The sequence below is a fragment of the Leishmania panamensis genome, assembly GCF_000755165.1.
Source record: "Leishmania panamensis strain MHOM/PA/94/PSC-1 chromosome 34 sequence".
Taxonomy (NCBI): domain Eukaryota; phylum Euglenozoa; class Kinetoplastea; order Trypanosomatida; family Trypanosomatidae; genus Leishmania; species Leishmania panamensis.
In genome coordinates, this window is record NC_025881.1 from 1,912,863 (window position 1) to 1,933,576 (window position 20,714).

Consider the following 20,714-nt stretch of genomic DNA (forward strand, 5'->3'; position numbering starts at 1 on the left):
TGCGATCCACCTCTTCGCTTTGCCCCCACCTTTTTCCACAATCTTTTTTTCTCGGGAGAAAAAAATCTCTGATGTTTATGAAACCATTTTTTTTTTTGCTGCAGATTGCAGCCAAGTACTTCATATTGAAGCACTTCTCTGAAGCTACTCATTGCTCTTTCAGAGCCACTATAAGCCGTACCTATAGCTGATTGTTTCGTGCTGTTTGGGATACTCAAAGCTACCAGTTTGACAAGTGGAGAAAGTAGATATGTCGTGTAGGATTCTGCGGAGACGGTATACTGGCAGCATTTCCTTTTGCTTTTTTTCTCACCGTACTATTTGTATCTTTCTCTCGAAGATCACAAGACTTCTCAAGGTAGTTAGCGATTATCACTCGCTGGAATCCCTAAAGCTATGGACAGGACCGCCATGGATCCACAGAGCTCTAACTATTTGGAGCTGGATATGGATGATGCCTGTAGCTACAATCAACAGAACTCGCAAATCCGTATCCTTAGCGACGAAGACTACAGCACCGATAGCTCGGAGCGCAGCACTGTTACACGAACAGCACCAGCGGAGGGCACCACCCAGCGTTCTGCAGGCCAACGATCAGGAAGAGCTCGTGGCACCGGCAGCGAGCTTTTGCGACCTCTCCGTGAGTCTGTCTATCCGGTTGAGTATAAGTTTGCACAAACTACCTTAAAAGAAAAGTCAACCACTGAGGCCAGCACACTTAATGAAGAGAAGTGCGTGGGTCTGAAATCGCTTGGCGGGCTCGTCAAATACAGCCCAACTGACCTCCTCACCCGAGCATGGTGCTTGTGCTCCTCGGAGCAGAAAAACCGTGAGTATCCTTTGTATACTAAGCTACCGAGATGCCCTGACGTGATGGAAACTCGGTTTGGTGACACAGATGAGATATCTCACTTTATGCGCTCTATTGCTCTGCAGCTTGGTGAACGTTATCACCGTGTCACGCCCGTGTACCTTCGATCTCTGCTCGTTCAGGCCGTCGTGCGAGACGAAATAGCAGATGCACATCATAATGTTGTGAATAGCACGCCGTACTCGGACAGCCTACTCAACCCTGCTTGGGAAGGTGAAAATGCATGTGCCGATGAGACGGATGATGTGTCCGGAAACGATGCAGTGGACGAGGAGCACGACGAGAATCTCGACGTGGAGTCCGCTGTGAGCGCTTTTGATTTCAGTGTTGCGTTGGTTTTTCCTGTTGTGTCGCAAAGAATCACATACGAGAGTCTTCAACTCCTTCACACCTTGGTTGAAAGATGTTTGAACTCTTCGACGGATGTGACAGTGCTTCGATCCTGGGGCATCAAGCGAATGATGCGTCTGTTGCTTCGCCACATGAACGTACACACCGGGCAAAGTCTGAACAAGAGATGGCTTGCAACCGCAATATCATTACTGTCTAAGATTGTACTCGCGTCCGGCGACACAAAGGCATTCTTTGCTCTCTTACGGTGGGGCCTGTACCACCCAGAAACAATTGCAACGCTGCACATGCACAGGGTACGGAGGACTGTAGAACGCATGGAGCAGAGGAGTGCACTTCGCGTACGTCTCTCTATCCCGACAGTGACGCCCAAAGAGCAGACAATATCGCTTATCCACTCTGTAGGACGTATTTCCACAGTGATCACGGGCCTCTGCGTCTTCACGGAAGAGAATGCTGCGCGATGCATCGTTTTTACAGAGAACCGCTCCTTCAAAGTTGCCTTGACTCCGCCGTTTGAGGTGCTTTGCTGTAGCAACACCGCCCCTGACTCCTGCAGAGGCGTGTATGTCGAGAACGATATCTCCATCTGCGTACTTGGCGACCTCGGGAAGGTCTTTGTGATCGACAAAGACACTCTATCGCTGAAACGAACAGTGTCTCCTGCATTGCACCTTTCCAGTTCTACACAATTTCTTCTGTACATTGGAGACGGTGAGTACGTCTCACCATACTTTCTAGCAGGTGCTTCCACCGAAAGACAGGCTTGCTTTATAGGAAACGAGGTGAGTGGGGCGCTCACGCCGAGCACAATCAGCCTACCACGGACGTGCGACTCGTTGAGTATCCAATTCTACATTTGCCCGGTCATCACCAGTACAGTAAATGAAATGACGCTGCTCCACATCACAACAGGGAGCAATAATTGGCTTTCAGTGTCGGTTTCGCTAAATCCTCTTACTTCAATCATGGTGCTCACATTCCGACACGGACAGGATACCGTTGCTGAGGTCCGAGAGCCACTGAAGGTAGAGTGGGCTCTTTGGAGCGCGTCACTGACGTCTACCAGCGACACGGCAGTGTGGAGTGTGTTCAAGAACGGGGTCCTGTGCGACACGCGCAGTCAAAGCGGCGCGCTGATACAGCCCAATGGTGCTCTGACCCCAATTTTTTTCAAGGGTTGCTTGAACGCATACCTATCCACTTTGCAGCTATGGAGCCGTGCCCAGAGTATTGACTGCATGCGCAACTGCGCGCTGGAGCATACGCCAGAGAGCAAATCACAATTTCTTGTATTTTCGTTCTTGATGGACGAAGGACTCGGGCGCTCTTTCTACAGTCCACAGAGTGGCTACGCCTGGCAAGGCACGGGAATGATTTGGGACACCCCCCTGAAGCCGTTTCCGGTAAACCGGAATTCGACGCATAAAGTTCACTGGAGACCATCCGGCAATTACTATGTTGTCACCAACCACTTTGAGTACGCCGTCATCGAGCCGCAGCTTACGACGTGGATTGATCGAGATGGCCGCGTCGTGGAGCAGGGGGATGGGCATCTTTCGGTGAACGAGCGGCCTTTTTACAACATTACGGATGGCTACTTTTTTCTGTCCACTCAAGACACCGTAGGTATTCGGTCTGTTAAGTCAGACTCACCACCAGCAGCGTACTTGCGACATCTTCCATCCATGGTGGTTGGCAAGCAGTTCTGCGCGCAGGTGGTGGAAAGCGTCATGAGGTGCACCCCGATTACGGCCAAGCAGTACCTAGAATACCTCGTACACCGAACAAATCTGCATCTACTCACATACAGCGACGATCAAGGTAGCGGCCCCGTTCGCCTCTCCCCAAGCCTGCGAGAAAATCTCTCTGTCGTCGGTCGCCTCCTCGACTTGAGCGAGTATCTGCTGTCCGGCATTGAAAGCAGTGCAAATGAATACCTGCGCCCTGAAGTGTTTCTCTGCCTTCTTGGTCGTGTGCTGAGCATTTACTTGAAGTTGTTTGAGCGGCAATGCCCTGGGCAAGTGGTGCGGTCCGTAGTGGACATGCACAAGCGCCTACAGAGCTTGAATGCGAGAGTGAAACAGAACGAGTTTTTGCAGGAGGCCACAAATGTGTTTAGTGACCTTAACCGGGTCATTCTGGCCCGCTGTGTCAGCCACGATTTCCAACTGAAGCTCATAACGGATAGTGCGAGCTTGAAGGATGTGCGACAGCTGCTGCAGTTTGAGAGCCTCTCACAGTTTGTTGCCTCTGTAATCAAGAAGGACATGAAGAAAATGTTCATGACCTTTCTTCACCGCTTGAAGGAGGAGTGCCAGGAGGAGGCGATGCTAATCTTCGACAGCAAACCTCGCCAAATGAACGCATCGGAGGCAATGCTCAGCACCCTGTTGGGGATGCTCTCGCAACAGGAGCACGCGCAGTGGCACCTGGTCGCTGCCGCACTGATCAGCTCCCTCTGTAAGTGGATTATTCGTTGCTTTGAGGAGCGCTACCCATCGGACGCTGAGCGCTACGCTAACGTTGATGTCCTCAAAGAAACTTCCATCGGCATTGTCCTTTTCCCCGCCGTCCACTACATGTGCGACATGCAGCTTGACTCGTCCATCGCCCCGGACGCGCTGAAGGCCCTCAACGACGCGCGAAAGTGCCTGTCACGCTACAGCCTGGCACCGGGTAAGACAGGGAGGAAGTTTGTCTCGTTTTCGGAGACGCACTACGTGGCGTCGCCACCTCAGCTGACGGCACCGTTCTATGCCAACCTTTCGTTAAAATATGCCAAGAGCATCAAGGTGGAGTTCCTGGACTCTCCGGAAATGGACCGCGTCTCTAGCACGGTGACGGTCTCGCTTCTCACGAACAACTGTTTGACCTTTGTCGACGTGCTGCATCCTGGTCAAAACACAGTGTCCTTAGAGGGTGCGCAGGTTTCGATTGTGTGCGCCGCTGACGCCACGCCGGATACCCCGGCTCCTGGTGTGGCACTGAACGTGCACACGGTCGTCGAGTTGGAGACCGAGAAGACGGACTGGGTACGCGATATCTGTATCGCGCTCAGCTCCATTATCATCCGTGTGACGCAGCACAACCTGCACAACACCGCGCCGTCCGGCCGCGTCATTCGCAGAGACTCCTTTCTTCGTGGTGGCTTGTCCGTTAGTATGCAGAGGCGCAACAGAATATCGCTCTCCTCGGAGGACAAAGAGGAGTGCGCCGAGCTGCACGCGCAGCTGTGTGCGGTGGCGGAGGAGGCTGATCCGTCACTGACTGCTGCATGGAGCATTTTGTATGAGAAAAGCTGCATCCAGTATTCCAAGCGACTGGAGGGAATCATGCGATGGGCAAGCTGTGCGCTTGCATGGCATACGCTCTCGCTCCCTGCAGATGATCAACAGACGGTGGAGCGTCTGCTCTGCCGCAGTGTGGATGCCATTAAGCGCAAGACATTTTTGCTGCTGGAGGCACTCCAGCAAGGGCGAGAGGAAGCGATTGTGGATCGAGCACGCTTTTTGCTTTTCAGCATAACCCCCCGTCTCTTTGGCGAGTTGCAGCTGGTAGAGCACCAGCACACGGAAGAGCCGGTGACGGCGGAGGCAGATCGTGACTCTCGCCAGCTGTCGCGAGTGGGCTACTCGGCTGGGAACCGGAGTCGGGCCGCCATGGCAAGCTTCCAAACGCTTACGACGCACCCGCTTGACCTCTCCAGCAACTATCGGGGGTCACTGTTGAGAACGCGCAAGACGACCTCGCGGGGGGTCGATGCGTCGCCGGTGAACATTTTCAGCAAGGCTGTGAAGAGCGAGGAAGAGAGTTTGCCGAACAAGATTATCTACTACCTCATCAACGGACTTGACAAATCAACCGAGGACATCTATAAAGATATGGTGGTCAAGACGCAGCAGGCTGTGTACCAGACGGCAGCGTACAGGCTACAGGAGGACCTGTGCAAGTCCTTTGCGAACGATCGGGAGACACTGTCCACCATTTTAATGACGCACTTAAAGTACCGGCTTGAGTTATCTCAGTCTACAATTTCGACAACGAGTGGAGAAGAGGGGGCGGCTGGAGCGACGAAAGTTGGCTTTAGCCATCACTACACAGAGCCGATTATCGGCTGTGGTATGCTACGGGAGCTGGAGTTGCAGAAGGCAGTGTGCTCATTTGTGCAGAGCTCGCTGCGCTCCCTCTTGCACAAACTCGACGACACGCAGGATTTCCCGTACGTGGAGGCGGTGTACATGTGTGCTACCCTGTGCCACCCCTGGGATGGTGTGGACATGTCGGTTCTGCAGCCGCGAGAGATCTTCACCTTTCTCAAGAAACTCTTCACAGCCGCGTGCGAGCTGCGCCTCGAGTCTGCAAGCAGCGACACGGAGAAGTACTACGAGAGTTGTGGACTATTTGACCTTGCGCACCGCTGTCGCGTCATTCCCAACGCAATGCTGCAGACGTCTGTTGAAGGCGTTCACATAGTGCAAAATGAGGTGCAGGGACTGCATGTGGAGAACGTCAACGTTGTGTTCAGCGCGCGAACGCACTGGAAGGCACACGGCGCGAACGTCAAGATACCGGCAAAGACTGGTAATGTAGACTACTACGCGAACTACGGCATTCCAAGGGTGATCAGCGAGTTTCCAGACGTGCAGTACTATGAGGTGGCGCTGGATTTTACGCTGCATCCTAGCAATCCGGAGCTGTCGATGGGGCTGAGCCTTCTGCCTCTGTCGCCGCTCGATCCTGTGCGGACAGACTACGTGCTCTCACTCGCCTCCAACGGTCGCGTCCACCGCCCTGAGAAGCAAGATTGCCAGCTGTGCAATCCGTGGAAAGTCGGCGACGTTGTCGGGTGTGGACTCATGTCCCCGTCAAACAGCGTCTTCTTTACGCTTAACGGCGAGTTTCTCGGCGTGGTGGCGGAGGTCCAGACCCTGTCCACCGTTATCCCGTTTGTCAGTGTACACGGCGACGACACGCTCATGAAGGTGATAGTCAATTTTGGCGAAGAGCAACCGTTCCGCTTCGACTTGGCATCCCTTCACTGCAGCTGCCGGCATCGCTACCTCACCCCAAGTGTGGTGTGCGACACGGTCATCATCACGACAGACTACCTCATCACCATGTGCTACAAGGGACTGTCGCAGGAGGACAACACCGCGACAGCAAACTGTGAAGCCATCAGTAGCCTTCTCGAGAGGGCGACTGCGTTCCTCAGCTCTTCGACGTTGGCGCTCATGGTGAAGCTGAACGCGTGCTCGCCAGGACAGAGCAGCCGCATCGAGCCGATTGTTATCTTGCTCTCACGCCTTCTCCACTGCGTTTGCATAGTGATCGAGTGCTTCCGCTACGACTCTGTCTCCTCGCGCACCCACGCGACGGTTCTCCAGCTCTGCGCCGCCATCCTCACGCGGTGCCGCGACAAGTGGGTCAAGGTACGCGCCTCACAGTGTCTGGCAATGCTTTGCAAAATTCTGCCGTCGCAGTACCTCGTGGAGGCATCGGAGACAATGCGGGGCCTGGTGTCCTCTGAGGACCTTGTGCAGCAGCTCGTCGATCTCGCCCGGATCAAATTCAGCAAGGAGGTGGAGGCACCCATGCAACCGCCTCGCTGGGTTGGCGACACCACGATTGTGAAGGGCAAAGGCACCTTCTTCGGGTCTTTTCCGTTACCAAAGAAGGGTACGCATCTCGTTGGGTTTCGCATCAAACGGCGACAGCAGCAGATTCAGGGGCCTGGGGCCCCGCTGGGCGGGTGCTACTACCTCGGACTGGCTCACGGACAGCCATCGATTCCGAACATGGGGAACCTGATCAGCCGGAGCGACGTTTACGTGCTGCAAGACACAGACGACCAGGATCAGGTGTCGCATCTTCTCCTGCGCCGGCACTGCATCCCGCGTAACAGCCACCGCCGCGTCTACGGAAACGATGAGGTTGTCTGGGTGGAGCTCAACGCAGACTACGGTGAAATCGCCTTCTATCGTGAGAATATGATCATGATCGGCCTTGCGTTTGTGAACATTACCCGCGTTGACGACCTGTACCCGATAGCCTTTCTCTTCAACGATGACGCCTCCTGCGAAATCATTGCGCCACCGTCCCTGATGGACGAGTCTGTCGAGCACTGGACGGAAAACCTGCGCCGCAGCACTGCCATCGACACGCTGCAGGAGCTTCACGTGGTTCCTGGGTTTTCCAAGATAATTTCGCTCATGGTGCAACGCGCCGTGTCGCAGCTTGATCGTGGTCTGGACGCGTGCCTCGTGGCGCTGGGGGTGCTGGGCGGGGAGCGAAGCTACCTCTACTGCCAGCACGATACCTATGGTATGGTTGTTGTGCACGCGATTGCTGAGGTTACCGGGAATGTGGTGGTGTTTCTTGCCAGCGACGAAGACAGGCGACTGTTTTCAGTACAACCGCAGGGCCTGAAGCCTTCCTTCATTCAAACGCCACTGTACCAGAGCAACATGCCAGACGCGCATTCCTGCGCCGAACTGCTCTCAAACGAATTATATCACATTCTCTACGAGGCATCCGCCGTGGCCCCGCTCTTACACAGCGAAGCGGTGGCACGGCGCAGGGTGGAGAGCCAGTACGAGAAGTCTCTCAGCAGCGCTATCGCAACGAACCTTATCGGAATTCTCACCGAGCAGCAGCTGGGTTTGTCTCCGCAGCTACCGACAGCAGCTTCGCCTTCGCCAGAGGCAAGCGGGTCTGCATTTCCGTACCGCCGCTCCAATTCGAGCGTCATTTTTTCGGGCCAGTCCGTGTCGGTTGACTTGCATTGCTCCACCAAGACGCTGTACGTGCCGAACCCTTCCGTCGCTGTCACCACCGCGGATGGCTGCTCTGTCGTGCGCGGAAATGTACAGCTTGACCAAAGCTTTTCCCTCGCCGTCTCTGTCACACAGACATCGGCCAATGACCTCATGTATGTCGGATTTACTACCGCTCGTATGCGCTGGCCGGAAACGCAGGACGAGGTCGCCACCTGGGATGACGCGTGGGTGCTGTGCAACCGAGATTCCGTCGCCACGAACAGTGTGAATTGCTGTATGGAACCGGGCATCATCTTTGGAGCGGCGGACAAGGTCTTCCAGAGTGGCGACGTACTACTCATGCGTGTGGATCGATATGAGAGGACAGTGGCTTTCACACGCATACGGAACAGTGAGCTGACGGATCTGGGCGTCTTGTTCGAGGGCATCCCTGTCTCCTGTGACCTGCGACCGATTGTAGTGTGTGGTGAGGAATCTGTCGTAGTCTTCTCCACACTCAACTCGTGCCTCTTCCCCGCGCGACTAACATACCCGGTGAGCAACTTCAACAACCCATCACGTGAGCGGGTTACCTGCAGCTCGTGCTCGCGGCGGCTGATGCCGCCATGGTACGGTAGCGAAGAGAACGTGGCCCTCTGCGAGTGGTGTTTCAGCTTGTGGAAGCGCCCAAAGGACATGTTCTTTGTGGTGAGCACCGCGTCCCGCACGATTCCGGAGTATCTGGTTTCGGATCACTGCCCCGACACACTTGTGGCCGGCGAGTATGTGGAGTTCGAGGAGAACACCGGGCTTCAGTGGTCAACAATGCGAAGTGTGAACTCGGAGATGATAGGGGGCATATGCATCGCACTCAATGATGAGAGTTTTGCCTTCAGCGATGAGCTTCCACAGTTTGGGCACCGCCGTGTCGACGTCCGGCTCAGCCACATAGCTGGTGTCCGAGGTCACCCGTTTAGCGGCTTACACTCCTTCACGCCGCTATGGCGAGACGGGCAGCATATCCGCGCCACGTGCAGCCTCCGTGGCGACTGCGTGGCGGTGAGTGCGACGCTGCTACCCATGCGTACAAAGTTGTTGCTGTGCCTCCACATTGAGGGCAGCTCGCGCAACACGCTCTTCACTATTGCAGAGGTGTTTGTAGGGGTGGCGAATCTGGCCGATACGTCGCGGCCGATGAGTCGCGCGGACCTGGAGCATCTCTGCGCGACGAAGAATGCGCGTGGTGCGTGGTGCGACACAGGCGAGAAAGTGAGCAGCAGCGGTCATGTCTACATGCTCGTGGATTGTCTGAACAACTCGATCTTTTTCAGTTCCAGCCTCAGTGGCCTTCAATGCAAGCCGTTCATCATCTCTGGCAGCATCTCTGCTGACGCTGACGAGGACAATCTTCGCCTCCTCGTGTTTTCACATGATCCGTGCGTTGTTCACTTCTCGGAGGGACTTGTGTCCTACAACGAGTGTGTCGAGCCGAGCTTCGCGCCGTTGGCGATCGGCCTCTTTCCTGAAACAGGTGACGCCCCGTCGGTAGACACGTTTAACGAGGCGATTGTGCTGATGGACACCGTCGACCGCACTCAGGCATACACGAAAACAGAGTGGCGGTATTCGCCACATGTGGACAAGCTGGTCAACGGGATACTCTTCTACATTGGCGACACGGTGACGTTTTTCCACGACGGGGCGACAATTCGTGTGTACGTACAAGGAATCGAGCTGGCGAGTCTTGAGCTTAGTGATGCACAGCGAAGCGAGCGCCTGCGTGTCGTCGCGTACCTGTCCACACGCGGCACGACAGCTACGATTGTACCTCCTCTTTACGGTGTTTCCCACCTGGGCAAGATCATGCGCGTGTACAGCCCAGACGTTGCCGTTGTCGAATCCGTATCAGAGCACGGTAAGTGCTGCACATTTGCAATCCACAAGTCTGCGGTGCGCTTCTGCGCGATGGTGGCCGCGGCCGACTGGGAGCAGCAGGCCCTGTGCGACGGCGACCCTGTCGCCTTCAAGGTCGGTGGGCTGCAAATCTCCAAGCGTGGTACCATTGCTAGCGTGCAAGGAAGCGTTGTGAATGTATGCGAAAATAGCGACAAACGCAGCCTCATCTCCATCAACATGAACCAATGCTTTCTCCTCCGAAATGAAGGCAAGCAACGGTATAGCTACGAGCTCTACCCTCTCATCTCGCCTCCGACAAGCTCCATCACGCGTGTCTTTGAGGTGGGAAAGAAGTTCCGTCTGCAGAGTCGTGGGTCGTACAATGGAATCATGTTTGACTGCAAAACATCGGAAACGATTGAGCTGATTGGGTTGTCCGTGCTGACCCGGGTCACCGGGTGTCATCAGGTGCAGACCTACTTCCGCAAAGGTTCCAGCGTCAACCACGAGCGCGACAGCCGATCATGGACGATTATCTTCGATGACATGATTGAAATGACAGCTGACCACCAGTTCAGTATCCCATTTGGGCCGATCATTGTGGAAGGCGGCACAACTTTTTCCTTGTACATCAATACGTCACACAACTGTGGCATTGGCTTCTATTGTGATGAGGATGGCTGCAGCGGTGAGATTGACCAGGAACTGGACACGGACGGCACTCTTTCTGTGTACCTGGGACGGAAGAGCGGCAGCAGTGACCCTTTCACGGAGTTCAGCATGTCACCGCGCGGGTTCTGTGGCACTATCCAGTACAAGCAGAATCACGGCTCTACCTTGCTGTCTATTGAGGGCAAGCACTTCGCCAGCTCGTCATTGGACGTGAGCCTCTGCCACTCCAGCGAATCGCTTCGACTCATCTGCCGCCCCCCGACAACGTCAAAGGACATTGTCGTCACGTTCCGAGTGCGGGTGTTGTCACTTGCGGTGCACATCATCTCCTTCCAGCTGCCTGTGCTTCTGCTCAACCCATCGGCTCGTGCACCTTATGGCATCTCGTACTGCTCCATTTCCATGTTCTACACACAGGAGGACCGCCTCGAGAGGCAGTGGATCTGGAACTCACGGTTTTTGGTGCAGGGCAACGCTTCTGAGGTTGTGCTAAGCCCAGCGAACCTGTCTCTGGAGCAAGGGACATACACGTTCCAGGTCCTGCTAAAGAATATTGAGGGCGAAGGCGTGGGTGCGCCGCCGCATCTGTGTCTACTCAGCAGCAGAGACCCGTCGTACGAGCGCATGAACGGGCTCATTGCGGTGAGCGGGTTCTTTGGTGACGTGATGTGTGAGGCGAACAGGCCTGTACTGGAGGGTGAACTCCATACAATGACCCCGGGCGCTCACCTAAATCAAAACAACTCGGCATCCTACAACGGTATCATGTTTGACCTACGTAGCAAGAAGGAGATAACACTGGAGCAAGTCTTCTGCATCTCACAGACCACGTCGGACTGCGTTACCGTGCGCGTCTTTTGGAGGGAGGGAAGCATGGAGGGGGCGGAGAGAGCGCCGCACCAGTGGCGAGAGGTGATAGCCAAGGAATTGGCGGTGGTGGATAAGCACCCTTTTTCGGTTGGTCCACTGATGTTGCGCATGCGGGCCAACCAGGTCTACTCGATCTTCATCAACACGTCGTCGAGCTGTGGCGTCCGTTTCTATAACAGCAGTGACGGACACGTCGGAGACATTCGCGACGAGTTTGACAGCGACGGTATTTTGTCCGTCTACGTTGGCCGGAAAAGTGAGTCGTCGGCACCGTTCGTGGAGCTGCCACTCGAGCCGCGGGCTTTTCGTGGCCGGATCACGTACCGCACGTACGCACTACAGAATGCAGAGGCAATGGAGTACGCCACATTCTCGTACGTCCGGGGTTTTCTTGTCACCCGAATGCTTGTAGCTCTGATGTCGTATGTCGAGCTGTCTGGTGTTAACCCCGCCCACAACTTTTCCTATGAGCAGCTGCTCAAGACAATTTCACTGCTCGTCACGTCACCGACGGAATCCCTCGCAGACTTGATGGGTGCGGAAAACATGCTTACATCCCTCATCCGGGACTCGCGCGAGGTGCGCAACACCAATGCTACAGTCCCAATAGCAGGGAACCGCTGTACCCTGTTGGTGCCACTTGCAAAGGGCGACATTGCGCTGCTGACCGACGTGCAGAGTTCCGAGTCGAACGCGCTTGTTCAGCTGCAATCTGGCGTGCAACCCGACGGGATGGCTCTGGTGCGACACCGAGACGCGTCAGAGCCCTTCCGAGTACCTGCGAAGCGACTTCTTCCTATCACGAAGTGTGTCGTGTGCGGTGGAATGTACTCTCAGGAGGTCTGCGCCACCTGCAACACCGAGCACATGCCCATCCTCTCCGAAGAGGCGAGGACACTTGAGATTGTTGCGAATGGGCTACAGCAGTCACGGTCGGGGCGAAGTATTCAGGAAACAATGGAGGCGACGGTTGCTGCAGTGGGTAGTGCCTGGCCCAGGGACGGGGCGGTGGTGCGGACTGATGTGGCCTCCAAAGAGAGACTGGAGGTGCGGGCGTCTGTGCAGCCGCGCGGCGTTGGGTTCTTGATCCCCGTTGCACTTCTGCTCAGTGAGGAGGAATACAGCGAGGGAGGGGGCTTCATGTGCCCGTTTGTGCTTCACCCCGCTGTCGGTGCGGCAGTCTCGCTACGCCTTTCAGCGACAAACGAGGTATTTTCTGTGCAGTTCGTTACCAGTGGTGCTGCTTCAGTAATCGCAGAAGTGACCAAGGAAGCCTCAGCTAGTTTTTTGCTCCTGCGACTTTGGGAAGGCGATGACGAGGTTCGAGAGGCGCTCACCGAAGATCCCGTTCCATTTGTCGTCTGCCGTGGTGGTGAGTCAAGCGTTCCGCTGATTGAAAACGTTCACGCCGGCTACGCTGCTAGCTTTCAGCGCGACGGGTTTGTGGCGCTCTTCCTCGAGATAGAGGCGTGTTTGCCGCTCCCACCGACGGCACCAGTGGTCGCAAAGCCAGACTGCTGGATGTGGGAGCACAACTCCGTTGAAGCGCAGCTGTACTCGACCAGCGCCACGTATTTGTCGCACCTGTTCTGCATGGAAGGGGCATCTGACTGGCCGCACTACTCAGACTTAATGGTGACTGCGAAAGGCAAAGAGGCGACAATTTTTTTAGAGCTCCACGTCACGCAAGTCGCAGTTAGAACACTCTCCTCGTCCGGGATGATGCCGCACTCGGCACCGTTGCTACCGTCCGTTCGGATCCGCAAGCCGTTTAACGTGCAAAGCGACGAGGTGCTTACGCTACGGGTGACGACGGAAGGTGACTTTTTTATTTACGATACGAATGACATCGTGCGGTGCAGTATTTCAAAGGACGAACTCTACAGCGGCAAGCACCAGCGACAGCTGCACAAGATTGGCTTTGTGAGCGTCGACCCGGAGAAGGTGACGGCACTTCTTTACGTGCCGGAAAAGACGCGGCGCCGTTCCTGTTCCGCCATTGCGCCGGAGGCGAAGACGACCCTCTCCTCCTCCTCCTCGCTGCTCGTCAAGACATACTCGCCTGCTTGGGTAAAGCGGGATCCTAGCCGCATTACCGTGAGTCGAAACGGTCTGACCGCGAGCTCCGTGAACGAGCTCGGTGGAGGTGACGCTGTAATGGGGACACCATTACCGCCGGCAGGTGTGTCGTCTTTTGTGGTGCAGATACACCGCAAAGATTTCCAGCCAGGCACACCGCTCGGCTCCGGGTTCTTTGCCGGAGTGGCCCTCTCCGACTTCGCCCAGCTGGCTCCAGAGTACTCAGCCATTAAGACGTGCATCGGGTCGCTGTGGGTGGTGCAGGACGTTCAGGACGAGGACTCGATGCCAAATCAGGAGCTGCTGACTCCTCTGATGCGCGGCTCCTACGGGCAAGGAGTGCTGTTTTTTGATAGCACAAAGCTGGTTTTCATTGTTGACCGCAGCAACGGCTCGCTTTCTATCTCGCGCGATAATGAGTCACCACAGGTGGTCTTTCAAGGCATACCGCATGGCGCGTCCGTCTCGCCGTTTGTCCGGCTCGACCACCCCAACTCCTCCGCGACGCTGGCACGCTTTTCTAGCGCTGTTGAGTACGCACGACTGCATCAGCCTTCCCTGGAGAAGGTCCTCCGGTTGCAGCCTATCACACCGTCTCTTTTGCGCCGCTACCCCCTTTTTATGGCAATGCAGACCTTCCCGTTTATATCGGAGCTGGTGCGCAAGCTCCCTACTCGTCTCGCCGGGGTGTTGGAGCGGTGTTGGGGCGAACAGACAGCACGGTCGCGTTTCGAGTACCGTGTATCGCAGGTGCTGGAGGAGCTTACGGAGTTGGGTGCCTTTGCTCGTTTGTCACCGGAGGTTAACAACGCCAAAGTGGATGACATTGTCGACTATCTTTCCAGGTCGTCGCGCAGAGAGGTGGTAGTGTTTCCCGCTTGCACGAGCCAGACAGAGGCACAGGCATCGCTACGGGACAGCAGCACTGGTGTGCACGTGCGGTTGCCGCCAACGTACGAGCTTGTGGGACGCGTGGAAGCGACAAATATGGTGCGAGTGCTTTACTTCGATCATGAGTTCGGTGCGGTCGAGCGCACGCTGCACCTTTTCTTCCTTGACGACCCGACAATAAACCTTAACAGCACGAACGACGTCTTGCCGCATCTGTCTGTGATGCGCCAACACGAAATCCTACCAGCACTGAACAGTGCAGACGCCGTGGCCGTTATGGTAGACGGATGGTTTGATTGCTCGCTGGCGGACTACAACGCAGAGCTCAACGTGAAGGCAGAGGAGGAGATTGCCTCCTCCCTTGTCTACGCCTTGGAACACTGGCACCTGCACCAGCTGCCGCACGGGCACGTCCACCCAAAAAACATCTATTTGCGTGTCGCGCATGGAGAGGTGGTGCAATGCTGCCTGTGGAACGTGCATCAGCTGTCCCCGACGAGCAAGTACGCCTCGCATGATCTGCGTGACTCTGGCGTCCGCTCATTCTTTGGTGACCGATGGGCCTGCTGGAAAATATTGCACTCTTTTCAGGACCTTCTCGCCTATGACCCCCGCATTGCGGAGTGCGTCGAACTGATGGTGGACGAGGCCACGAGTATGTCACGAGCGCTGCAGCTGAGTGTGGCGTTTCAGGGAAACTTCAGCGACAGCAGCGAGGGCCCAACATTTTCGCTGCGCACGGGGTCACGGCTACGCGGCGGCTCCGGGTCGTACAACGGCATCATGTTCGACGTCGTTGCCAAAAACAAAACCATTCGCATTACCAAGCTCTCCTTCATACCAGACGCGAACACGGTGGCGACGGTGCGGCTCTACACGCGCAGTGGGAGCTTTATGGGCTTCGAGCGCGATGCGGAAGCGTGGACGCAGCTTGTTGAGGAGGACATGGCGTTGAAGGACACGTGGGAGGTGACGCTGGAGAGCTTTGAGCCCATTACAGTGCCAGCTGGCGCGCGGGTTGGTATTTTCCTCCACACGACGAGCGGCAGTGGTGTGCTCTTCTTCTCCGAAAACGAAGGACTGCAGGGCAAAACCGGAGACGTTGAGGAGGAGAACGACGACATTGGCATTACCATTGGCAAGAAGAGTGAGAGTGCCAATCCGTTTGTCGCGGTGCAAAGCCAGAAGCGGCTGCTGAAGGGCAGCATCACCTACACCGTCCTCATGCGATCGAGCGGACCGCGGAGCTGTCTCATCTCCTCCTGCGAGCCTGTTCTCGGCGACAGCAAGGACGACGAGCAGGTCGAGTTGCGTTTGGTGCAGGTCAGTGGTGCAGCGAACGAAGAACACGTGGAATCGCAGGCGCCGAAGGGAGAAAGTGAAATTCGTGGTGCGGAAGCCCGACTCACCACCACCGTGCCCCCCTCGTCGCCAAGGTACTGTCTTCAGATCCTCGGGACTCCAAACACTTGGCACGGTGGGGATGACGGGGATAACGTGTTGACCCTCGTGGCGCCGAGTCAGTTCGTGTGGTGCCGCGCATCGCAGGTGGTCTCCGTTCGTCCTAGGGCACTGCGAGAGGTGGCTGAGCCACTGGTTCGCTGCCTTGCCGCCGAAGGTCTGCGCAGGCGTCGTGCACTACTGCGGCAACACCGTCTCAGCAGCTACCTGTTTCCCTGTCGTCCATTGCGTTTCACCCCTATTTCAGCCCTTCAAAAGGGAACTGAGATGCCGTCGACAATGTGTAGTGTAACGCATCCGATTCTCCGCGGTGATAGCGTGTTCGTCTCAGAGCCCGTCTTGACTTCTTGCACCCTGTCGTTCTGGCAGAAGGCGTCCGGGGCTGCGCTACTGCTTGTTATGGATCACATCCCCACGGCCGACGAAGTGAATCGACAGACCACATCGCCGCTGTCCAGCTCGCTGGTTGGCGCGCGCAGCTGTGGCGGATTTGTGCACGTCGATGACGAGCTTCACTGCGTGACGTCGAGTCGAGACCGTGTGTATCTGCGGCTCAAAGCGCCGTTGTCATGCCGCCCCGTCTTTGTTGTGGCACGACTCCGAAACGCCGGACACCGCGACTCGCCGCTGTTCGCCTACAACACTGCCCTGGAGCAAAGCCTCTTCATCCCCGCAGCGGATGGATGCTTCTTCATCACCGGCCGCGACACCACACCACGCCACGACAAGGCTGCAGTTGCGACCACCTGGCACGCCTGTGGCGGATTTGTTGCGCTGGAATGGCGGGACAGGGGTGGCGCTGGTTCGGAGCCACTTGTACGGCTCGAGTCTCTCGTCTCCAGCATGTGTGAGGTGCGCTTTGTCTGCCTGCCTCGGTGCCCAGGAGAGTGCGAGACAGTCATGCAGGAGAAGGTCAAGGGTGGGGAGGAGCCCTCAAACGTGGCGATGCCGCACGCGATCCTGCAGTCGCCGATTCTGGTTGAGCTTCGCGAGCAGGTGAGATGGAAGTCGGTGCGGCACCTGGTCGATTTGACGTGCCTATCCTCGTCCCTCGCGCTGTGCGGCACGTGCGCGGCGTGGCAGGTGGCGGGTGGCATCAACTGCAGCGGGGTGGTGTCGTCGTCGCACTTCACTTCTGCGGAGCGGCACCGCGTGCTCCTGCGGCTGCAGTTCCCGCGCCGCGCTCCGATGGACCTGCAGCTTGACTGCAAGAACGGCGTGGGAAGGCCGATTCGACTGTTGCACGGCTCCTACAAGTGTTTGCGCAGTCGTCTATTCGACACCGCAGTGCGCGAGGTCTTTGTCTCCCTCGATATCAACCTGCAGGCGCGCGAAATCATCGTGCTGAGTAGCGAAGGCACCGTTCATCACCCCTTCATTGAAGAGAGCGTCCCCTCGTCAGACGTGCAGCTGATTTTTGTGTCTCACGCGCCAGGATCGAGGCTGGATGTGCTGGAGTGGAAGGTTTGCACTTCTCAAATTCGTGGTGAGATGACTACGTCGGTGTTCAAAGATGTGCTACAGCGGACACACTTGGCAGAACTCTCGGCGAACACGTCCTTGACGGTCGGCAGCGTGTGCCGCCACTCGCCGCGCGGTATGTTTCAGCCCAACCGCGAAGTGAACTTGTCGCCAGCGAAGCAGATGGGGGTTCTCATGGTGACGTACGCGAGAATGCTACTGGAGAAAGCGCTTCTGTTTCAGGAGCAGGCGCGAGCAGCTGCGCAGCCGCTTTTTCTTAGCCTTATCGCGTCCACGGCATTACGCACACACAGCGACATTGCTCGAATCTTGGATGCTGAGATCAAGCAAGGCTCTTTCTGGCTCGTGTCTCAGTGCGTTGCACAATTATCCGCGCCGTTTCTGATGCAGGTAGGGGCAGAGGTGGCTGCCAGTATTAACGTGATCGCCTCTCTGATGCGCAATAGCGTCTTCCGGCGCACGATTTTGAACGCGTTTGGAAGCACCCTTGTTCTCATTCTTCTCAGGGCTGCAACGGTGAACACCCGGTCGACGCGGCACTCGGCACTCCAATGCGTGCAGGAGTTGTTGGCGGATGAGCGCGTACCGCTTCCGTCCCACCGCGTGCTCTCAGCGCATCTTCGCCCGCTGACGGACATGATGTCATCCTTATGCCGGAGAGAGCGGATGACCTCGGCGGTAGTGCAGACCGGTGTGACACTCATCGCTGACCTAATCGAGCGCTACCAGCGTGAGCAGCGAGCGCACATCTACCGAGATGCCCCAGCAGAAATACCGTACAAGCTGGTCCTTTGCGCTCGCGAGATTGTGCGCGCTCTCCTTCATGACCCGCCGCTTCCTTTTCCTTTGGCAATGGTGACGGAGATGAGCTCGCAGCATACGATGCGGTGCGAGGTTGTCAAGCGTGTTGTCGACGCTGAAAACAGGACGTGCTCGTTTGGAGTGTTCCAGGAGGAAGGCCGGCACTCGGATAGTAGCATGTCCTATACGGTAAGGCTGAACGGCAACAGGCGCGGCTCCGTCGTGGTCGGCTGGAACTCGGCGACGCCTGCGCCGCCGCCGAATGACTCACTGCCGTGCTTTGGTTACTATGTAGAGGGGCGCACCGGGGCGGTGTTTCTGTGTTATAATCACACAAAGTCGCTGAAAGGCCTCGCCCTCCGCGTTAACGCTGGCGACGAGCTTGTCACAAGAGCCAACTACAAGGACCACAAGATCGTCTTTGAGTTGAAGCGTGCCGGCATCACGGTAGGGGAAACGAAGTTTGACACGGAGAGGGAGGTGATTGGGTTACCTTTTTTCTCCGCCGAGTACTACGATGACGCAACGGTGGACCTCAAGTCATTCCGTCCAGGCCCGCAGACGCTCTCTATATCCCGCCTCTACGAGCAGATTCTCCAGGCTCCGTACGAGCAAGACCAGACGCCGGCGCAGTCGTACGAGTTTTATGCGGAGCTGAATCTGTTTCTGCAAACCGTCCTGAACGTGCACGGCAGCGACGACATCACCTCGCGCGTCATCGGCGAATCGACTATGGCGAGCCACGAGCTGGCCAGCTTCACGCAGGTGTCCTCGGTGCTGAACACTGGCGCCTTTGCCGACAGGGTCGCTCTTGCCCCACTCATGCCGTACATTGTGCGTCTCAAGAAGCTAGATGAGCTGACATCCGAGTTTGCCCCACTCATCAACTTGCGCCGGCGCTCGGAGTTGTTTGATATCTTCGGCGTCCTCAAGAACCTCTGCTCCCGGGAGACGGAGGAGCGGATACAGACCCGCATCATGGCCCCGTTTCAGAACATGCAGGGCAAGAAGGTCTCGGTGACAATCCACACGATGCAGGCGCAGCCCACGAGCACCACCGGCCCCTTCCAGACACTGATGCGCTCCGTTTTTGGCCAGCTGTATCTGCAACTACAGCAGGCCACCATCGACATCTTCTATGTGTCGCCCATCTTTACCGTGAAACTCGCCGGTTTCGGCTCCACCGACGCCGGTGGCCCCTACCGTGATGTGCTTTCTCAGCTCGCCACGGAGATCATGACGACGCACCCAAGCAAGCAGTGCCAGTTGAACCCTCTCTTCGTGAACTGCGGGCGCGGTGATGTGACGGCCATTATGCCAAATGTGGCCTTGATAGACAGCGCGCAGATACCCCTCATGCTGGAGTTTTTCGGTAAGCTGCTGGCCTCGCTGTTCCTCACCCAGGATGTGCTGGCGGTGGAGTTGCCTCCTCTCTTCTGGAAGCTGTTGCTGGGCGAGGAGGTCACCATCAAGGACTTGGCTACGCTCGACACGGACATCGCAAAGCTTCTGCAGCCGGAGGAGCTGATGATGCGCACCCAGGAAGAACTGGAGGAGCGGTTTCCTGGCATCAGTGCAATGTGGAAGGCCACTGTTACGGACAACCAGCAGTTCCTCCTGGACGAGAGTCTTCCACCTGAGACTGTAGACGGTGCTCGGCTGCTTTCTCGCCGCATCATGGTGAGCGAAATCGGCCGCTTTGAGGAGGCGATCGCGTACATTCAGCAGGGCTTTGACCAAGTCCTTCCACTGTACACGTTGCAGGCCTATCGGTGGCAGAAGGTGGAACTCCTCATCTGTGGAACGCCGAAGCTTACCTTTGCCGATTTCTACAACAAGTGCGATATTCAACTCCCGACGACGGATGCGAGCATGTTTATATCCGTCCTGGAGAGCATGACAGACGAGGATCGTACCTTGCTCCTTCGCTTCACCACTGGCCAGTCGCGCCTCCCTCTCAAGACAAAGATAAAGGTGACCCATAACGGCAACACGGATACACTTCCCACTAGCAGCACCTGCTTTTTCGCCCTTCGGCTACCGTCCTACTCATCCGCGGAAAAGATGAAAGAGCATCTCTTGTATGCTGTGCGACAGTGCAAGGCGATCGACGCGGACGGCCAGCCACGCGAACACCTTCTCATCGATTGAGAGTGCGCGATGTTTTATGCGTCGGTTTCCCCCTTTTTTGTATACAGTTGTTCATCTGTACTGCTGTGATGTTTCTTGCAATGCGTCCTCCTACGACTTGATGTTGTTCTATTTGCACGTGAAGAGTCTCAAGAACTCCTTTCATCCCTGTGGTCGTCATCTCTTTGACATTTCGCAGTTATCGTTTTTTTTTCCCCTTCGCCATCAATGTGTTGGTTTACTACTTCATCTCATCTCATCTTTTATTTGTCTTTTCTGTGTGTTTCTTCTCTTATCCCTTCCTGTGTGTATGCAGCTCCCTTCCTTTTGCTTCTTGCTTGATGGCAGGTGTCTTGCTCTCGTTGGTTTCGCTCTTTTTGCTTTTCTTTGTCTGTTTGTCTGCGCCATGTGACCTTCGATGTACTAATGCGCTTCACTGGCGCGTCCACTGC

The 20,714-nt window shown here is 56.3% G+C and overlaps 1 protein-coding gene across 1 annotated transcript; it reads left to right on the forward strand.

Moving 5' to 3' along the window:
• Positions 1 to 396: 396 nt before the first annotated feature.
• On the forward strand, positions 397 to 20,283 carry LPMP_345220 (hypothetical protein; the record flags this gene model as incomplete). The annotated part of the gene is made up of 1 exon (XM_010704639.1): positions 397 to 20,283. The coding sequence occupies one exon, from the start codon at positions 397 to 399 to the stop codon at positions 20,281 to 20,283; it is 19,887 nt and encodes a 6,628-aa protein (XP_010702941.1).
• Between the last annotated feature and the right edge of the window lie 431 nt (positions 20,284 to 20,714).